The 20112-nt window shown below is 43.5% G+C and overlaps 1 protein-coding gene across 1 annotated transcript in view; it reads left to right on the top strand.

The window, feature by feature from the left end:
* Nucleotides 1–14600, top strand: part of SEC14L1 (SEC14-like 1 (S. cerevisiae)) — a 38566-nt gene extending 23966 nt beyond the window's left edge. The window contains exons 4-15 of the mRNA XM_010084242.1: nt 919–1047; nt 1301–1535; nt 2234–2343; nt 3114–3303; nt 6280–6368; nt 7317–7387; nt 8991–9162; nt 9479–9613; nt 11291–11425; nt 11879–12130; nt 13180–13358; nt 13924–14600. Coding sequence (XP_010082544.1) covers nt 919–1047; nt 1301–1535; nt 2234–2343; nt 3114–3303; nt 6280–6368; nt 7317–7387; nt 8991–9162; nt 9479–9613; nt 11291–11425; nt 11879–12130; nt 13180–13358; nt 13924–14029 — 1803 coding nt within the window. The 3' untranslated portion in view covers nt 14030–14600. The remainder of the gene's footprint in view (nt 1–918; nt 1048–1300; nt 1536–2233; nt 2344–3113; nt 3304–6279; nt 6369–7316; nt 7388–8990; nt 9163–9478; nt 9614–11290; nt 11426–11878; nt 12131–13179; nt 13359–13923) is intronic.
* Nucleotides 14601–20112: the final 5512 nt, after the last annotated feature.

Genomic DNA, 20112 nt, shown 5'->3' with positions numbered 1-20112 from the left:
AACACAACACTTCTCCTTGTTGCCCTTGCTCTACTCAATCAATAAATTAGTAAGTAAATAAAAACCCAGAATTTTAATTCAAGAATAATTTTAAAAAGTTCTTTCCTATTAAAGTTATTTTATAATTAAATTTATGAAAGAACAAGAAGATTCTTATGTGTTATTATTATGATTTGTGCTTATTTAGGCTGTAGAAGCTATTCTTGTACTCCCCATTCCCTAGTGCAGAAGAAGCAAAGGAAAGGAAACAGGTTTTTTCTGTGGTTGTCTTGTTATAGTGTCAATACTGTTCCCAGCCAATTCTAGCATGTTGTGAGGGGGAGGGAACCTTAGGGCATCAGGACAACTGCATGCTCAGAAATCCAGCCTTCTGTGATGCTTGTAGAACCACGAATTCAGAGCCCAGCCTGGAAATTCCTTTAGACAAATCTTTTTCAGCTGAAGAGAAAAGAGCTTTCCTTCAGAGCAGTAACATCTCTTTTTTTCAAGGTCATCTCTTAGCAAACTGAGATGTAAGCTAAGAAGAAAGGTGGGAGTGCTCTAACTTAGCTTATTCAGCTGTCACCAAATGAGAAGTTGATGCTTCTTTCTGTAATTCTGTAGCATTATTGTAGATGAACAAAGTAAAATAGTTTTCAGTCTACAAAATACTAAGGTACTTAATAGGTCAACGAGGGAAGGATCTGTTGCAGTGTCTGTTGCAAACATGTCTAGACTGCAGTGTTTGGAAATGCTTACATGACTTGCTGTGGTCTTCAAGCTACCTGGCCTTGGTCTATCTGTCTAACCTGCAAATTCTGCTTGAATGTTTTTGACTGTGAACCTGTAAAACAAGAAACAGTCATTTCAAATACTGTGAGGAGGAAAAAAACCCACTAAATCGGTAGCTAAATAGTATGACCTTCTTTTAACTAATAGGTTCATCCTGACAATGAAGACTGGACCTGTTTTGAACAGTCAGCAAGTCTGGATATAAAATCTTTTTTTGGTTTTGAAAGCACAGTGGAAAAGATTGCCATGAAGCAGTACACCAGCAATATTAAAAAGGTGAGCTTGCAGTCGTGAAGGAGGTGCCTGGCTCGAAGTTACCAAAAGACAATGTAGCTGCTGCTAAGTAACAGGCTGCTCTGCTCAAAAAGCTGGGCTGCTTGCTCTTGACCTTGGGGCAGCCTGTGTGTGCAGGTCTGTATTTCAAGTGGAATCCTTAGAGAGGTCTGACCACTTAATGGGTTTCCAGCTCAATCCTTTCTGTTTCTAAATGGGTGGTTTTAGTAGCTGAAATAATTTTTCCTTTTTGAAGGGAAAAGAAATAATAGAATACTACCTGAAGCAGCTGGAGGAAGAAGGAATAACCTTTGTTCCTCGTTGGACTCCTCCTGTTGCATGTAAATTGGAGAGCAGCACATCCCACACCAGACGCCCAGTTTCACCTGCCATTAATATACCTGACTCTGCCACAAAGGAGGGCTTGAACAACAAGGAGATCCTGAACACCTCAAGCAGCCCCTCAGAGCCCACAGCAGGAACACCTGATGGTATGGTGGTCTGACTTGGTTTAGTGGGATTCTTTGTACTGTAGAGCCTCTCAGCACTGTGCTGTTTCTTAGGGACAGCTGAAAATCTTCACAGTGGCTCTTTGATAACGTGTAATGTCAAAGTGCAGGCTTGCAAAGCACTAGCATGTGGGATAGCCTGGATAGCTGTTATGAGCTGATCTTTTTAGCAAATGAAGATCAGATATGAGTAGAAAAACTCTTCACTTTGTTGTTCATTCAGTTGCAAAAATATGGCCTACTTCTTGCCCTGAAATTCACGGCTGAGTATAACTATAGGAACAATGGGGAGGAAAGGGCTGAAGCTTCCCTGGACGGTTTTCTGTTCTATCTTCCTTCCCCTGTTAATAAGGGAATTTGGGAAAATTCTTGCACTTGGGAGATTTAGATCAAAGTTTCTCTTAAGTATTTCCAGAAGCAGCAAACCCAGTGATGCTGTGGATCAACAAACCTGGATATATGGGCAAAATGCTTTTTATAGATGTCTGGTTTTACTCCTTTCTTAGTTGCAGAAGGAGAATGAATCTTCTTGGTTTTACATTACAATGACTGTGTATGTTGCCTTGCTCATCTTTTCATTGATTCAAATAAACTTTATTCAATTCTGACTGCACAGAACACAGAGCAGCTGCTTCTGTGCCTCAGTTCAGGACCACTCTAACCATCTGTACATCTTTCAGACAAGCTGGATGCAGACTACATCAAGCGGTATCTGGGTGACTTGACACCAATGCAGGAAAGCTGCCTCATTCGACTGAGACAGTGGCTCCAGGAGACACACAAGGGCAAAGTAAGTTACTGTTTGTCTCTTGTGGCTCTGTCTCAGATTGTGTCACATTCAAGGTGGACCTGATGAAACATCTCACTGTTCATGTTAAGTGGCCCTCCATGATCAAAACAGAGTACCTAAATTAAGTCTATACAGTGGCAATAGAAGTTCATTGTGACTGTCCAGCTGCCTTTGCCAACTGAGATGCTTAAATAATTAGTGTGACTGCCAATCAGAATGTCAGTAAACAAGCACAGGGAAATAATGTCAGTTTTATAAGTCTCCTGTTCTAGAATAACCTTATTTTTACATTTGTTTGCTCTGGCCAAACATCATATTCTCAAATCTGTGTCCCGAAGTGCAGTACTGAAAGGGAAGCAATGTGGCCAGTTAAATCCTGATAGCAAGGCTGGGGGTTTTCCCAGCTTGTGGGTTTTCAATGTATATCTCAGCTTCCTTTTACTTAGCGATGAAATACAGTCTGTGTTTTGTCCCTGGAGTGATTTAAATTGGGCTGACTTAGTGTGGTCATACAGGTATAAATGGTTACATTAGAGTTCATGAAACTTTTATATCCCCAGTATGAAGGTAGCTGCTGTACCTGACAGGGCCAAGGTTTTTGTTGCAAAGGCTGATTTGCTTGAGTAACTTGTGTTACGTACCATCCTCTTGCATTGGTGCAGGGTTGCACATTTTTCAGCTTTTGTTTGGGTTTTTTTGTTCTTGTTTCGAACCTTGAATACAAAGTTGAGTTTGTGGGTTTGTTTTGTGGGTTTGTTTTTTTTTAATAGATCCCAAAGGATGAGCACATTTTAAGATTCTTGCGTGCCCGGGACTTCAACATAGATAAAGCAAGAGAAATCCTGTGCCAGTCGCTGACGTGGCGTAAGCAGCACCAGGTAGACTATATTCTAGACACCTGGAACCCTCCTCAGGTACTTCAAGATTACTATGCAGGAGGCTGGCATCACCATGACAAAGGTACGCTCTATAGGGTGGATATGGAACAGCATTTTTATGTTCTGAATTAAAGGTGATAGTTGTCCCTCTCTTAACTAGAGGTGACTGGAAGGATGGTTAGAACTTCTCTGTTATGTACTAAATACATTTAAATTGATGTTGCCAGCTTCTTAGTTGGTGGAGACAGACTCCTAGGTCCTAATCTTTCTGACTAATAATGATGTATTTAACTTTCTAAAGGGCTCTGCTTTGCCAGTAGCTTAAAGTTATTAATTGCACTTCTGCAGTGCTCCGAAATGCTTAGAAAGGTGTTATGCAAATCTTGAGTATTCTCTTTCAGTGATTAAAAGATGTTTGTAAATAAGTGTATCTTTCTAATCAACTTATTTCTGATGTTGTCTAAGTCTGCTGATGGCATAAATGAATACTTATTTAGCATTACAGTCAGATTAATGATGAGAAGTAGGATGTTGCAAAAACATTAAATAGAGCAGGTTTATTTAAGAAGGGAAGAAGCTTTGGCTGAATTCCCTCTGTATGGGGAGGCACAGCCAGATCTTTGAAACATGGATGGCTATGCCTGACACGCTCCCCTATCCCTCCGCTGGCTTTATCGTGCACTGATCTTGTTGATAAGACATACACAGAAATTAAACATTTTGGAATTTGATGCTTGAGGCAAGCTGGGCTCTTTAGATAAGGAAATGATCTCTTACTGTGAGCTCTCTGTGTTCTGATTTAGTCTTTTTCCCACTCGGCGCCATTGTTTCTGCTAGCTCTTCCTGTTCCAAGAAGCATATGAAGCAGGACAGGAAGCTGTCAGCACTAGTGGCCAGGAGACAGGGAGGACACAGCAGAAGTTTAACCACTGTAAAGCTGAAGGGCTTGAATAGCTCTCCCCTGCTGCTTTGGATTTGACAGACCTCAAACTAAGAACATGGAAAATGAGAATATGCTTGTAAAGATTGCAGGGGAAAAGACCTGTGAGCAAGTTCTCCCTTTCTGTCGGTTCCTTGTCCTTACTTTGCAAAGACTTCCTCTGTCAATAGTGTCTGTGTCCTGCCAGTGAGTAGAATGGTACAGAATGCATCAAAGGGTGGTTTAGTGTTTTTCTGAGTTCTTCAGTCTTGTGGTGAACTTCATGTCCCCCTCCCTTCCCCTCCGGTTCCTTTGATCTCTTTTGCAGCATGCCCACAAGTAAAGCATGGGTTTGTCAGTAATGGAAGCAGACTTTCAAAACTGAGCAATTCTTTATAATTTCAAATTTTAGTGGTAGGTTCCTTTTTTAAACCCTCTTCTAGTATTGCTCCTTTCCTCCTACATATGCTAGATGTGCCAAACCTAAGCTAGCTGATTTCTGTATAGCTTTCAGTGCTAAAGCAAAGGCAGCAGTGATTATGAAGCATGTTGTCTAGAATGAGCTATTAGCGTGACAGAATAAAAGTTATTATTTTGGCTTGCAATTATTTTGGCTTGCAATTAGCGCAGCTTTCTATACATCTGAGTAGCTTTTATTTTGACAGGAATGCTTCAGTCAAATGGTTTTTTTAAAATCACAAAGCTCTAATGGAATATAAAACATACAGTGATAATACAGCACTGTCAGCTGAGACATTCCTTTGTGTGTCATTTGGGTGGACCAGCTCTTAGTCTGATTTTTGGATGCATATGCATCTGTGAGGGAGAGAGACCTGCTATGGAGTTTAATGGCACTTTTTGTGTAGTGTTCCAAAAGCTAAACAGAACATTTCAAGATAAGTGTGTGCTGATGTTAAAACAACACTTTCTTTTAGACTGCTTGATAAAGTACTCTGAACTTTCATGGGGGTAGTGTCTCTGCCAAATAAATAACTTGCCTTGAGTATGCAGTTTTTAGTTGTTTGGGATTTTTTCAAGTAGCATATCTTAACAGTTTCTTTCCTTGTGTCCTAAAGGACTTAATGATAACTTGATACCTCCCTTTGCAATTCTTGGAGGGAAGTAAAGCTAAACAGACAGCAGGACTTCAGGGAGACTTTTATGTAGAAAGCTCATTTTTTTAAAATGTTTGTGTCCTGGCATTTTCTGTTTTATAAGTTGGTGATTATTTAGCTTGTGTACTAGAATAGATGGAGCAAAGCTTAAAAATGCATCACAGCTTTGAGAGGAGGATGGAAGCTGTTTCAGACAACTAGCTCCTGTTACGAAGAGCCAGAAATGCAAGCTTTGATTCTCAACTTCAGCCAATGCAGTTGTTAAGCTTAATGCCTCTGTATCCTGGATGGTATCAGGATGCCCTGGTATGCAACAAGATGACCATGAAAAGGCAAGGCTTTGGACACAGAGGGTCTGTCTGAAGCTGATCTCTGGAGCAGAGTCTGTTCTCACCAGGCTTACCCTGCATAAGTGAGGCTGTGTGCCAGTTCTGCATAATATGTAATGACATAGCTGAAAGGTGTGACTTAACAAATACTGCAGAAAGCAAGTCTCTGGGTTTACACTGTTTCATTAATTCCCAGAACTCGGGGTAGCTACTTTTACAAAAAATGTTTCTGTAAGCTATCCAGAGCAGTATTGCGCCATGTGTGATGGAAGGCTTACAGCCTGTGCTGCCACTCCTTCGTTACACTGGTGGACTAAAGCTTTTCCTGTACCTGAGCTGTACTGGAAGCAAATTATAGTCCTGTGTCTTTAATTGTGTATACCAACATCTTGTGTGTACCAGTGTACTTGTTGAAGTCCTTTCAACTTTCCTTGCAGGTAAGGGAGCTGGTTTTGTATCAAGATGTCTCCATTTAACTTTTGCAGTTTATTTACAGGCAATTTTTTGGTGCAGCTGGACAGGGGAAAGTTTATATTGCCATCTGCTCTGGGTTCTCCTTCTTCCAGCTCTACAACAAAGTTTGAACTGATTATGGCTTGTTTCCATTTGGTTTTTTAGCATAAAACTAGCTCATTCAAATTGTCTTTTGCTATAAAAATAAGGGTTGTACTGACATATTTGTTCTTGTTATTCAGATGGTCGCCCGCTGTACGTGCTGAGATTGGGACAGATGGATACCAAAGGCTTAGTGCGAGCTCTTGGGGAAGAAGCCTTGCTTCGATACGTAAGTATTTTTTGAGCCAGCAAGTTGCTAACAATGTGATACTTTCATTTAGAAATCTCCTCCTCTGCCAGAACATTCATCACATTGGATATTTTGATGTACTCTCTGGCCGTCTGTTTCTGGTTTGAATACATCTGAAAGCTCCTGGTAGCTGATCTTCTGCATTCTTTCCAACTGCAAACTGATGGCGGAAAGGCGTAGTTCTTGGCAGCTCCTGTAGTTATTTGTTAGCAGTTTCACAGATTCTGCTGCAGTTTGTGCAGTGCTTCAAACTTCAATCTCTGCATTTGTACCGAAGAGAAAATGCCATGCTCAGATGTTGGCAAGCCTGTACTCCAAGGATAAGAAAAAAATATTTTTAAAGAAAACGTACTTGCCTGTAATTTTGCCTTCTCTAAAGGCATCACTCAGACTTTGTTGCTGTGGATCTGCTCAGTTTCCAAGCAGAAAGCTGGCAGAATTCCAGCTTCACAATAATTTGACTCCTAGCAATGACAGTCACAGCCATAGGAACCACTAGAAGCAGGGGCTGGATTTTACTTTTTCTCTTCCAGTGGCATTTCCAGGCACATACTAAATTTTGTTTGCCCTAGTTCTGTTTCAGGGTTACTTTCTATGACTTAAAGGGGCTTTAATTTCTGAGTAAATAGGAAATCAATGCTTAAAGGGGAGGAAGTGCAGGGAGACTTATTGTCTGTATCACTCCTGGGTCTCAGTTTTCAGGAGGATCTTGTTTACATTTTATTGCTTTTAGGGAAAGGTATGTTTATTTTTCAACAAGAGCAACCAAAGGGGTAAATATAGTGATTTCTAGTTCATTCTTTGGAAAAAAAATGTATATGCTGGTCTGAGCTTGTAGTTTTAGCCTTGGGATATAAACATTTTTTTCTTTATCCCATCAAGTGAGTTTAAGACTGGCTTCTCTAAACAACATGTTTTCTCGTGCAGGTTCTTTCAATAAATGAAGAAGGACTGAGGCGATGTGAGGACAATACAAAAGTATTTGGCAGGCCCATAAGGTAAAATACAACAAGTGGATCTGCTCTTTGGGAATTTCCTGGTTTCATGGTGCTTGTACGGGGAACATCAGGCAATGTGATGCTCCTGAGCAAAGTTTATTAAATGGAACAAGCAAAGGGTAGGCTGTGAGTCTCCCAAGCAGACAGAAGCACAGTTGCAGTTAGCTGAGACCTGCTGCAGTTATCACCAGAGTGAATCTGCATTGTCAAGCCTGAGGGAAACACACCACCTGCTCCAGCAGTCTCTGTTGGGCTCAGAATGGTTTTACATGGGGTTCTACTCTCTTCTACTGTTGGATGTCTGCAAAACAATGCAACTTAGCTCTGTTTCTGGGGGATTTTATAGACAAACATTGGTGCAGGCTGCCAAGAAAATCAAGCCATGATAATATAATGGATAGCCTTTCCAGTAGTTTCAGATATTTTCATGTCACTTGTTCATCTGTGGTCCATACCAAGGCTCATTACACTTAATTCTTGTTTGCATTCTCCATTTATTGTCTGTGGTTACTCAACTTGTAATCCAAGGTAAGGTCATGAGGCTCCTGTGAAACCTGGGATCTAGTTTTACAACTCCTGGCATGACTTCATGTGAAGTTCAGTTGAAAAGGGCTTGCTGTCCTATCTTTAAGTCATTGTAGGGGTCACTTGTGAAAGTGTTAACTGCAAAATGGATTTAAGGGTGTGGAATGAATGCAGGACTGGCCGTGGAAAGAAACAGTGCTTCGTGGACTCTTTTCAATTTCTGACTCCTTCCCTCAGTCTGTAAAGGTTCAGGGATGCATGGTATGTCTGCTTATCTCTTCCCTGTTAAAGAACTTGTTGTCCTAGCTCTCAGTGGGAGGTCAAATCCAAGAGATGGATTTCATGTGTGTAACTTTGAAATTGTGCTGCTTACTGGATCTTCGTTTGTAGAAGTAATCCTAAAGGACTACATATTATGCATTTAAAGTGAAACAAAGATGTGTTTGCTGTTTGACAGAAGCCTAATTTCATGGATGTTAGCTGGTCCAGCACAGCTGTAAATCTTGAATTCATGCCCAGGGCGAGACCTGAACTTGGAAAGTGACGGAAGCATATGCTGAAGCTCAGTATTTAGAATTAAGAGCGTACCTCTTCCTATAAAAAAAAGCTTCCCTCCATGAGATCTGATAACAGAATTAGCTTTGACGTGTAATGGCACTGTTACTGTATTGTCTTAGAGATCTGCACCATGAATGTTAAATTGCTTCATAGCAGCGTGGCCACTTAATTGATTTTCTTTTAGAAGCAATGGTTTAACATTTGGGCTGGCTGTTGGCAGAATCTTTTCTGGCTTCTTGTTAACCTTCACCTGGAGTCTGAAATGTCTGTGGGGGAATACGTGTGATGTGCAAAGTGATCTTTGAACATACTCTGTCATTGTGCTTGGCTTGCTCCAAGACATTTCTGTTCTAAGGATCTTCAAGTCCAGTGTCTACAGGTAGTGCAAAGCAAGGAGGAAAAACAGAAGAAAACAAAGCATGCAGTGGGGTCCACACATTTCAGTATGTTAGACACTTGCATAAGAAAGGAGAATTTTGATGCCATTGAGATTTTTTCTTTTTGTCTTTCTCAAATTCAGCTCTTGGACCTGTTTAGTAGATCTGGAAGGCTTGAACATGAGGCATTTATGGAGACCTGGTGTCAAAGCCTTGCTAAGAATCATTGAGGTGGTTGAAGCTAATTACCCTGAGACTTTGGGTCGTCTTCTAATCCTAAGAGCACCTCGAGTATTCCCAGTTCTTTGGACACTGGTATGTTTGTAATTCAAGGCATTCCTCAGCTCTCTCAGTACACAGTTACAGACTTGTAGTTTGTAAAAGTGCTTTAGAAACCAGATTTTACAAGTGGGAAATGTTACCGTTTGGAAACTTCTCTTCTATGGGATTCCTGGAATGGATTTAAAAACACTTCCTAAGAACTTGCTCACGTAGTTGACTAATTTAGCTTCTTTATTGTGTGAACTTTGCATAACAAGGATGGTAACACTTAATGCGATCAAATTGATTCTTTCAAAATTGACTTGAAAAATGTAGGAGCCTAATCTATTCTGTTTTTCTTTGTTTGTAGGTTAGTCCTTTCATTGATGACAACACTAGAAAGAAGTTCCTTATTTATGCTGGAAATGACTACCAGGGTCCTGGGGGACTGCTGGATTACATCGATAAAGAAATTATCCCTGATTTTCTTGGTGGAGAGTGCATGGTATGAATATAAACTAGCACATATAACTGCTTATTTGTGAATTTATTCCCCTGCTCCTCTAAACAAAGAAGCCTAGAAGCACAGAATGATTCCTAATGTAGTTTGGTGGCAGGAGCTATGATGTAGGATTTCAGGTTTAGTGTTTTCTTCTGGATGCACTTTAAAAAGAGAAATACAATGCTTCTTTACAATGAATATCAAATAACTTATCAAAGTAGCCAGGCACAGCTAAAAGCCGTAGTGTCTGTTACCTGTCAAGTTCAAGCAGACATGGTGGCACAGCACTGAGCAAGAGCTATCACCGTCAGATAATCAGAAGAGTCAGTGTCACCTGAAAGAACTGACTGATACCATAGGGAGCCCAAGGAAATATGTGGCACATCTGCTAGCAGGGCTTAACAAACAGCCAGGTCTCCTAGCACAATATGCGTGTTGACCACAACAAACCAAAAAAATCGTTTTACTGCAGGATACTGTAATTGCCCAGTCCCTTGTCATGTGCCTTAATAGATGCTTTCTGCCTATGCTGCGAGTATCAATCAACATCTCAATGATACTGTAAGGTTTGTTTCTCTGTAGTGTTTTTGACAACACAGGCTCAGTGGTGTGACTGAGATGTAAGAGTATGACTCTGGCATTTCCTGGAGCCTCCATCACAGTAATACTTAGATGATTTTTTTCTGAACACAACTGTGTTAAAATATAATTTCAGGCTTGCTTTGTAAGCCCCTGCACACTTTCTAGATTAATTTCTGTACCATTCTTGAAAATTCATCTAAGTCATTCAAACACAGTCTCAGAGTATAGTGAGGTACTGTTAGACATGTTGGAATAGAGCGTGTGTTTATCTTCAGTGGGCTGCTTTTTGCTGCAGCAGTAGCTTTTAGGGGAGAGAGTTTGTGCTATCTGATTTGGAGCTTGAGAAGCTGGCCAAATCCTCTGCTTCAGTAAGCAGTAGTCAGTATTACCAGAAAGCAAACAGCTAGAATACTTCCTGCTTGTCACAGACAGCAATAGAGGCTTTCTTTCAATTCTCTGCTGTAATTCAGTTATCAAACACTTCTACTGCCCCAAACGTGTCTGTGGAACCTATTCCTGATCAGGTAGTTGTCTAAGTTCATTACTGGAGACTTCTTAAGAAAGATGATTGCTTAGGGAAGCTGTGTCATCCATTTCCAGTTGTAGCTTGAACTGTTACCTTCCCAACTGCAATATCCTTTTATCTGCTTGGAAACTTACAGTATCTCCTCACTATCCTTCGTCCTTAAATTGAGCTACCCCAGTTCCTTCAGGTCTCTGTAGGCTGTATTTTTCAGACTGAGTCATTTATTGACACTTTCCTCAGGACTCCTGAGTGGTTCAAGTCTGTCTTCAGTATAGGACAGCATGAGTGATGTGCAGCGTTTGCACTGTCCTTTTCTGTGGTGGTGGCTGTTGTGTGTGTACAAGATCTGTTCCTCTGGTGTCTAGTTCTGCAAACTCACCTAAACCAGGTCATTGTAAAATAAATGTACGTATGATGTGCAAGCTATAAAATTACTTTCAAACTCTTGTTCATACCTCATTCTTCAGAGTACTTGCTGAATGTGAGTTTTTATTTCTGAAGGTAGCAGGCAGAGCATGACAGGGTGTGGAGGGACAGAGGGGATACTTTTTAATGGCTGTTTATGCTTTCAGTGTGAAGTACCAGAGGGCGGGCTGGTTCCCAAGTCCCTCTACCGGACAGCAGAAGAGTTGGAAAATGAGGACATAAAGCTTTGGACGGAAACAATCTACCAGTCTGCAAGTGTCTTCAAAGGAGCTCCGCATGAGGTATGGTTGCAGCCTATTCTTCTTTAATCTCAATCCTCTGCTGTGGAGTTCTCTTGAGCAGGAAATGGTTTAGAACTTGGTTATTTAGTTGCCATGCTTCCGCCTTGTTCTTCTATAGTCCTGGTGCATTAATGGTGCTATAGTAGCTGAAGTTTGTGACCGTTCCTGGTATCATCTTGTTGTCATTTAGAGAATCACTGTTTTTCATTCTATTCAAAGCAATGTCCTTATAAGCAAAGACAACCAATATTCTCAGAAGCTACTTGAGAGCTTCTGAAAGTCACGTGTTAAAATAAGACACTGCATCAGGAGAGAATTTGTATCTACACTGCCTTTTAAAAAGTCTAAATTAAGCCCAGCAACAAAGCCTCTGGGTTTTGTCATCTTTTCTGGTAAGAGTTTCTGTCTTTACTGAGCAAATTGCTATTGTCTAATATGACTTTTCTGTGTCAGGTTCTCATTCAGATTGTGGATGCCTCATCTGTGATCACGTGGGATTTTGATGTGTGCAAGGGCGACATTGTTTTTAACATCTTTCATTCCAAAAGAGCCCCACAGCCTCCTAAAAAGGACTCTCTGGGAGCTCACAGTATTACGTCTCCTGGTGGGAACAACGTCCAGTTGATAGACAAAGTCTGGCAATTGGGGCGTGATTACAGCATGGTGGAGTCACCTCTTATCTGCAAGGAAGGGGAGAGTGTGCAGGTAAGACGGCTGAATCCTTCTGCAGGAGCAGATGGAAGCTAGCTCTGAAACTAGATGTTCTAATTCACAGTCATTATTGATGATCGAGCAGTGATTCAGCTCTGGACTGTCTGCTTGCTTTTGGCTGACATTTCGGCTTCTGTTCCTAGCTGCATGCTGCAGGGAAAGGGGATAGTAATTACATGGGATCTGCTGTGAGGGGAGGTTGCATCAGGCTAACAGTGATGGAGATTGATCAGCAAGGAATATAGGGAAGCCACCTAGAATATAGTGCCCATCCAGAAAGTAGCAAGATATGCTTTGTGCTGTAATTTTGGCCATTATTTTCTGAAGCAAACAGTCTGTGTTTGAAGAGTATCATTACGTCCTTACCTCAGTAATGAGAGAAGTCTGGAAATTAAGACTGAGCTTCTGTGTGTGTCCCTCTAACAGGCACCTTAAGGAGTGCCCTATGGCCAAGGTTCCTGAAGTGTTTTTACAGCACATGCAGCCTATCCTTTAATTGCCAAGTCTGATATTACATGCAGCATGCTCACAATCACACTCTGCCACTGCTGTTCCTTTTGACTTGAATAAGAGTTGAGTTGAACAGCCTTTGAAAAAGGAGCTCCTTAAGTCATCTAATTGGAAGTGTTAAACTGGAAATACGGGCAGTGACCTCCTGAACTTCACTTTCTCTTTCTGTGAGGCAGGAGCATTGACTGCTCTTTTCAGTCTCAAAGGACAGCCATTAATGAAACTAAATGGAAAAAATGGATAATATTGTTTTAAACAAGAACTGTGTCCTTTCAGTGTATGTAAATCCTAACCCCTTGACACTGTCAAAAAGGAGGAGGAACCGCTGGCATTCTATCGTAACTTCTATTAACGCGTTCTGTGGGGAGACTTGACCCGCTCTGCCGGTTGGCTGAGGAGCTGAAGTATTGGCATTGGGGAAAAAAAACTCTGGGTGTGTAGGCAGTTTTTCTAAGCTTGGAAAAGAAATTTCAAGCTTACAAATCTTTGTGTTAACAAGGTTAATTTTCAATTTTTGCTGTGGCTGCTTCCAGGGATCGCATGTGACCAGGTGGCCTGGCTTTTATATTCTCCAGTGGAAATTTCATAGCATGCCTGCCTGTGCTGCAACCAACCTGCCTCGTGTGGATGATGTGCTAGCATCTCTACAGGTCTCCTCTCACAAATGTAAAGTGATGTACTATACAGAAGTAATAGGATCTGAAGATTTCAGGTATGTCTGGCCAAGGTTCATGAAGGTCAGCTGATTTCAAACCTTTCTGATACTTAACTTGACACTGGCTTGATCATTTTACTTAAATACAGTAAATTGTAAGGGCTTATGTTTTCTTAGGCCTAAAAAAAAAATCCTAACAGAAAAATTCAACCAGTACTGGCACTAGGGGCAACTAATGTATAAAAGGGGTTAATTAGTTGTCTCATTGTAATCATCATTGGTCGTTTTGCTCTGCTTTGAAAGCATTGTGTGAGTTGTTGGGCTTGGCAAGTTGTCATGTAGAAATGGGTGCAACTCAAAATGGAATTGAGTTGGTTCAGTTGCCTGCCAGTTGATATACTTGGCTGAAACTAGTTCTCAGTCTCTTTGGCCAGCATCTGTTTTTCACAAGGTGTTTGATGTCCCCATTATCCTGCGTGGGGAGGCGGAAGAGCTTTTGAGTATCTGCACTAAAAGCGTTGCTTTTTATTCAGTGTGCAAACAAATACAATACACTATAGATACATAGCAGAAATCAAAATCTTTGTTCTGAAGCTTAAAACGACTTTGTTTTTGATTGCAGGGGATCTATGACCAGCCTTGAATCAAGCCACAGTGGATTCTCCCAGCTCAGCGCTGCCACCACCTCTTCCAGCCAGTCCCATTCCAGCTCCATGATTTCCAGGTAGTGCCACAACAGATGAAAAGCAAATGGATGAGATGGCTGGACCCTCGCCTATGGCAGCTGACTGCAATACAACATATTCAACTGGCAACTGAGCAAAAAAAACCCTACCCACAAAAGCCTTTTATAGATAGTAAAGTAGCTGTTTGAATTTTAAACTTTAGTGGTTTTGGTCCTTGTTAGATCCGACAGCTTGTCTCTTAACTTTAACCCTTTTTCCTAACTCAGCCATAAATATTTTTGCAAGTGTACTTGCACAAATCCTAACTCTGAACACAAGGGCTCTCATTGAAAAATAATCAGTGCATCTGTTAAGAATAATTTTTTTTTAGCCATGTAAATGTTAGAAAGCAAAAAAGAGAAAAACCCTACCAGAAATGTTCCTGTAGTGCATTAGAGATCAACTGCAAGTCTCCTGTCAGGACATTCCTTGCCATCTTAAGAAATCCCCTGTGATTTTCCAGTGCTGCAAACTGTTCTCTCATTGCCACTAAGTGATGTCCGAGACAAAGAAAAGCAGTTGCTGGATACTTGACTTTGTGAGTCCATATTTTTCAAAGCATGCCCACAGAGCTGTGGCCAGGCTGTAAACACTAATACCTTTTATATGAGCACATTTTTGGGGAATTTGAGCTCTGGGTCTTGATGGGTTAAAGCAATTCATTCTTTCCTTGGATTTGCGCTTGAAGCACTGCGGAGAGAGAGGCAGAGAGCAGGCTCTCCCTCACAGTGTTGTGCTGGGCTGATCCAGAACTGGTCTGAGGACGTGTTCCCAGCACAGTGCTGGGGCTTCACTCCACTTCCTTAGTGCACTCCATGTGAATTGATTTTACTGAATCTCTGTTCTTATCAGGAATTTATGCAGAGCTTAACTTTGCTTCTTAAATCAGTCTAAAAGAGATAGGCTTACATCCTTCCTGTGCCCTTTTCATTCTCTTGCTTCCTCTCCTTCCCTGTGTGTGTCAGAAATAGTGCTTTAGTTCTGAGCAGCGGAAGCTTTCATGTAGGCAGGGAGCACAGGGATCTTCACCCTGTGATAATGTAGAAGATGCTCAAGCAGTGTCTACTCGACCGTTTTCACTATTGCTACTTGAACTCTTTTTGTTAAAAGCCCATTCGGGTATTCTTCCCCTTCGAGCCCTCTTTCCCACACGCAGCAAAAGGCACAAAAGACTGAATTGCTGAGCAAAGGGCTGTCAGCAGACAACTACAGACCATGCCTGGCAGCGGAACAGAGGTTTCAGTCTGAAATGCAGCAGGATTTGCATAGTTAGACCCTGCTTGGTTTTTCTTTGCCTTCTTAGAGCTAAGCTGTCCATCCAGGCAAAAGGAGCTGCTGTGCTGGCTGCAGTCCCTCATGGAGTGCTGGACGGGCTCTGCGAGTCTTGGAGGCAGCACTGCTGTGGGTCAGGGGTAGAGGAGCTTGCGGAGGTCTTGCACTTTTAAAGCAGAATTCACTTAATATAGTGGGTGCCCTGCCTGAGGAAACCTGATTCTGAACTCAGTCTAAATCTTTTTTATGACAGCAAAGCTTCTGAGAGGCAGGTTACTGGCCTCTAACTGGGAGCTCCTCTTCTGGCTGTGGAAGGTGGCACAGCTGACAAAGAAGTAGTTTAGTAACAGAGTTTCTGAAAGGCCAGTGTCCTTAAACTGAACCAGACTGGTCTGTTTTGTCTTTTTTTGGACTCGGAAATCAAAGGTGGAGGTTAGATTGTAACTTAGGCTGCGGAAGGGTGCTGTTGTGTGAGACAGGCCCCCGCTGTGTGTCGAGCAGCTCCCTACCTAGCGCCTGCACAGCAAACTGTTCACCATGGTGCTGGGGCTGCTCGTGTGAGCTGCCTGCCCAGGAGGAACCCAGGCTGCTGAAGAGTTTGATTCTTGTCATGCAGGAACCAGTACTGCCAGGTGCAGGGGAGCTAGTGCAGCAGGAGGCACAGGGAGGTTAGCTTCATGACACTCATGGCTCTTTGCAAATGCTGCTTCCCATTTACCAGGCTGTAAGGGTTGAAGATGGTCCCCTTTCTTTCTCTCTCTCTCAGATGGCGATTTTGCTGACAACTGTAAAGAAACTGCTTCATTCAACACTCCACATCTGTCCAGAGGTGTCTGGCTTTGTAGACCTTTTTGAGTTGCAGTCACTTTTCAAGTCTGAAGATCTATATTTTGTTTTTCACTTGAGCTGGCTCAAAAGTGGCACTTTGGGTTATTTCCTGCTGTTAATCTTAACACATCTTTTAGAGCTCAAAGCACATGACAGCACAAACAGCTGGGGAGATCAATTTCCAGAAAAACAATAGTTAATCCCCCTCTAAGCAAAGTGCTGTGGCAATATGACTTGATCACTGCAGTCTAATTAATTTCCCATACTCTGGTCTTTCTTTGTGTGATATTATTGCTCTCCTTCCTTCTCTCAGCCACTGACTCTTCTGTTGGCTTTTTTCCTGTTATCAGTGTCCTTCTGCACTTTCCTGTCTGTACTCAACTGCATATCAAATTCTGTAAATGTTTTGTATACATAATACCTCATTCTTGGTGATAAAATACAGATAGTCTTTAAAAGATTTTTTTATTGTTATCAATAAATGTGAACTGTTTGGAAAAAAAAGGGTCAACCTCTTGATTTCATTCATCTGATGCAAAGTGTACAGGTTATTTTATGCGCCAAATTCAAGTCTGCCAAAGCTGCTTGGGGGCAGTGCTGTTACGAGGGATGCAGGAGGTGCTTCAGCTCTATGCCTCGGTGGAGAAGTTTCAGCAAAGCTGTCTGTCCTGGGGAGCAGAAACCTGAGCAGGTGCGAGGTATGAGGAAATGTGGTTTTAGAAGGAAAATGGCTTCTGCGGGGTACTTCCCTGTCATGTAACAAATTCTGTCCTCCCCACAGTGTGTGTGTGCAGAGGGCTTTTTACTAGTCTGTGAATACACAAAAGGAACAGAATAGGTCTGAAAAAGTCTTTAGCCCTAAAAAGAAAACGGTTGCTTTTATGGATTATGTGATGACTTTATACTCTTTTATCACAATTCAAAAGGGAACTTCAACCTCAGCAGTTCAGCTGATTGCAGCAGCGTTCCTTGTGGAGTGTGTTCTGTGTATGATCTAAAATGCCGGTGCTGGCAGGCTGGGCACAGCGTGGGTCCAGATAGCTGTCTCTCATCTGCCTCTGTGCAGGCTGAGCTGGGGCTGGCTCCCTGAACTACCCACTGCAGTAACTGGATTCTTTTCCACTTGCTTATTTCTTTTTACCTGGTGCCCCTGCCACAGGCTTTCTGGCAGAATAAATGGCTGAACATACCCCTAGGCTGAGCAAGCCCTGTCCTGGGAAAAGGGCTCCCTGAGCAACAAAATGCCCCTAAATCCTGGTCCTGCGGAGCTCTGTAGACATCACCTTGGGGAGGTGCTCCCTAAGAGCTGCTGCCTTCCCTGGTGTGCAGCATGGGCTCGGGACGAGGGGTGGCTAAAGGGGAATGTTCAGCTGCACTGCTATGGGCTTGAGTGCAGCGGATGCACCTGCTGTGGGGGTTGGGGGGTTTTAAACTGAAATTTAGCAATATAAAAGTACAAGAATTTTCTCCTATTCAAGAATAAGCAGTCTCCAGGGGTTTGATACTCCCTGCTTCCATGGGGGAGCAAGCCAGTGTGGAGGGGATGGGCTCCTTGGCTGCCCCCACCACTGATGCCTTCTTGGGTGGGAGGCTGAGATATTTGGGGAATTAAGGTGTTGGGGTTTTCTGTGTGTGGTTTTTTTTTTTTTTTGTACTAGTACAAGTAGACAAAGCTTTAGCTATTTTTAAAACAGGAGCAATAAATGTCAGGCTGTGGTTTTTCCAACCCCTGGAGGTGGAGCAGTGGCTTGAAACATCCATTTATGGCTGGTATTTCAGATTTTATACAAGCTGTAAAGTTTCTAAAACAAGACTCTTTAATGATGGTTATAGAGGTCTGGCAGCATGGCCAGATGGCTGCCTGACCTACTTCAAGTTTTAACATGTGGCCAATATTTTTATGCCAATGCATAATTGTAATGGACCAGCTTGCTGCTGCTCTGGAGGTGACTAAATACCAAAGCCCTTGAAAAGACATCGCACAAGAAGGTAGCTTTGGCCATTCAGCTGCGCTGTGGCGGGGGTGGGAAAGCCTACTGTCCTGGCCAATGCTCCTTTCTTGAAATGGCCATTAACTCTGAGAGCCTCAGCCCTGCTTTGAGCTGCGCAGGTGATACTGGTGTGGGCAGGGCTGTTCTCCTTGGAAAAGCATTTATCTGCTTCAAGCATGTGTTTTGGTTTTGTGGGGTTTTTTGTTGGATTTTTTTGAGACAAAGCAAAATTCCTGGAAGAAATTTCACCTGCCCTTTTCCACCTGTTCCCCCCAAAGCTGAGGGCTCCCTCTGCTGTCAGACAGACCCTGCTCTCCTTTCTCATTTGCAAACCTAGCTTGCCAAGGAGCCTATAACTTCTGTCCCCAAGGTGAAGGGTCCTGAGCTGCTGTTTCAAAGCCTCCCTGAGCGTTCCTCCAGCTGGAGCAGGGGCTGGTGCTGGCTCACTCTCCTGCAGCACATGGATTCCCTGCGGGAGCAGCCGGGACTGTTTCCTCTTCCCCATGCTTTGCAGGGGAGGCTAACTCTGGAGCTTGGTGTAGGCAGGCACGTTAAAATGATGACGGAAAAAAGACTCTGTAATCCCTGCTAGCACACAGCTGGTGCAGGATGCAGGCAGAGCCCTCGCCTCTGTGTCGCTGCTGTGCTGCAGGTACCCACTGGTGCCTGGCACCCTCCTGCACCCTGCCTGCTCTGCTCCCAGCTCCTGGGGGGCTGCACGGCACCAGCAACTCTGGAGGACGGTGCAAGGCCAGGAAAGCTGCTACCCGGGATGGGGGCTGTGTAATGCCTCCAGGAGAGAAAAATCCTAAGCCTGAAGTAGGGGGTTTTGGCTGTCTTTCAAAAGTCATTAACATCCAGCACAATTTACCCTCTAAAACATAATTTCCCACCTCCCTTTTTTGGAAAACGGGAGGAGATTATTTCTCTAATATGTTTATTTCTCTAACTCATGCAGTTGCAAGGAGTTTGGACACTGGGAAATAAAAGGTCAGGATTTTCTAGCTCGCTTTTCTTTTATTCCCCCCACTACGACCAGGGCTGAATTCACCCCATGTCACGCCATAAGCCTTGGTCCCTCGGGTGGCACTTGGCAGCTGCAGGATGGAGGGGAGCAGGGATAGGACCCTAGTTTTGGGGCTGGTGTTGGGTCTCATTCAGCCTTTTCCCCCCCTCCATGGGGGGGGCTGTGGAAATGGGGGCTCACGCTGACCCACTTCACAGGGCAGAAAAGTCCTGGTGACACTGCCCTGGTGCCAGCACACATCCCTGGTGAGGGGCTGAGCCTCCCCCAGCCCTCCTCCTGGCCTAAGAAACAAAGAAAGAAAGAAATCTGAGGCTTTTCTCGGTGCTGGTGGAGCCTTCCCTTGCTGCTAGGGGGGTCACCTGAACGGGCAGCTCCCCCCAGAAGGGGCACCCCGAGGGGAGTCCTGGCTCCCAAACACCTCCCAAGCAGGTTGGGCTTGGGGTGCTGCTGGGACCCCCCACTGCCTCACACCTCAGGGTTGTGCCTGAAATTCTATTTAAGGAAAAGAGAAAGGAAAAAGAATAGGAAAAGGAAAAGAGAAAGGAACAGGAATAGGAAAAGGAAAAAGGAGTTAATGGTATGTGCACTTCATCCTGCCACTACCCGGCACCAAAAAGCAGCGCAGGGCAGTCCCAACCCCTAATTGCATTTTGTGCAGGAAACATCCTCCTGGCTGTGGAAGGGAAGCACAGGGATGGGGGGACCCTGCCCAGCCCAAATCACCTCCACACCCCGAGTGCTGCAGGGGACGAACCGCAGCCCAGCGCAGGGACCTCTTGCTGCCCAGATTTGTCCCCCCACTTTTGTGGTCTCATGGCTCAGCAGGACATCGCCCACAGCCGCTGTCCCACACTGACCCCCCAGACCCCCCATTGGGGTCACCGCTCCCCCGGGACGAGCAAGGTGACCCCGCTGTGCCCCAAACACCCCCACTACCGGGGGGTGTAACGCAGAGCCCCGGCCAGCCC

The sequence above is a fragment of the Pterocles gutturalis genome, unplaced genomic scaffold (genome assembly GCF_000699245.1).
Source record: "Pterocles gutturalis isolate BGI_N339 unplaced genomic scaffold, ASM69924v1 scaffold36590, whole genome shotgun sequence".
NCBI lineage: Eukaryota > Metazoa > Chordata > Aves > Pterocliformes > Pteroclidae > Pterocles > Pterocles gutturalis.
Note: the sequence above shows the minus strand (reverse complement) of the source record. Positions and strands in the feature narration are given on the sequence as shown.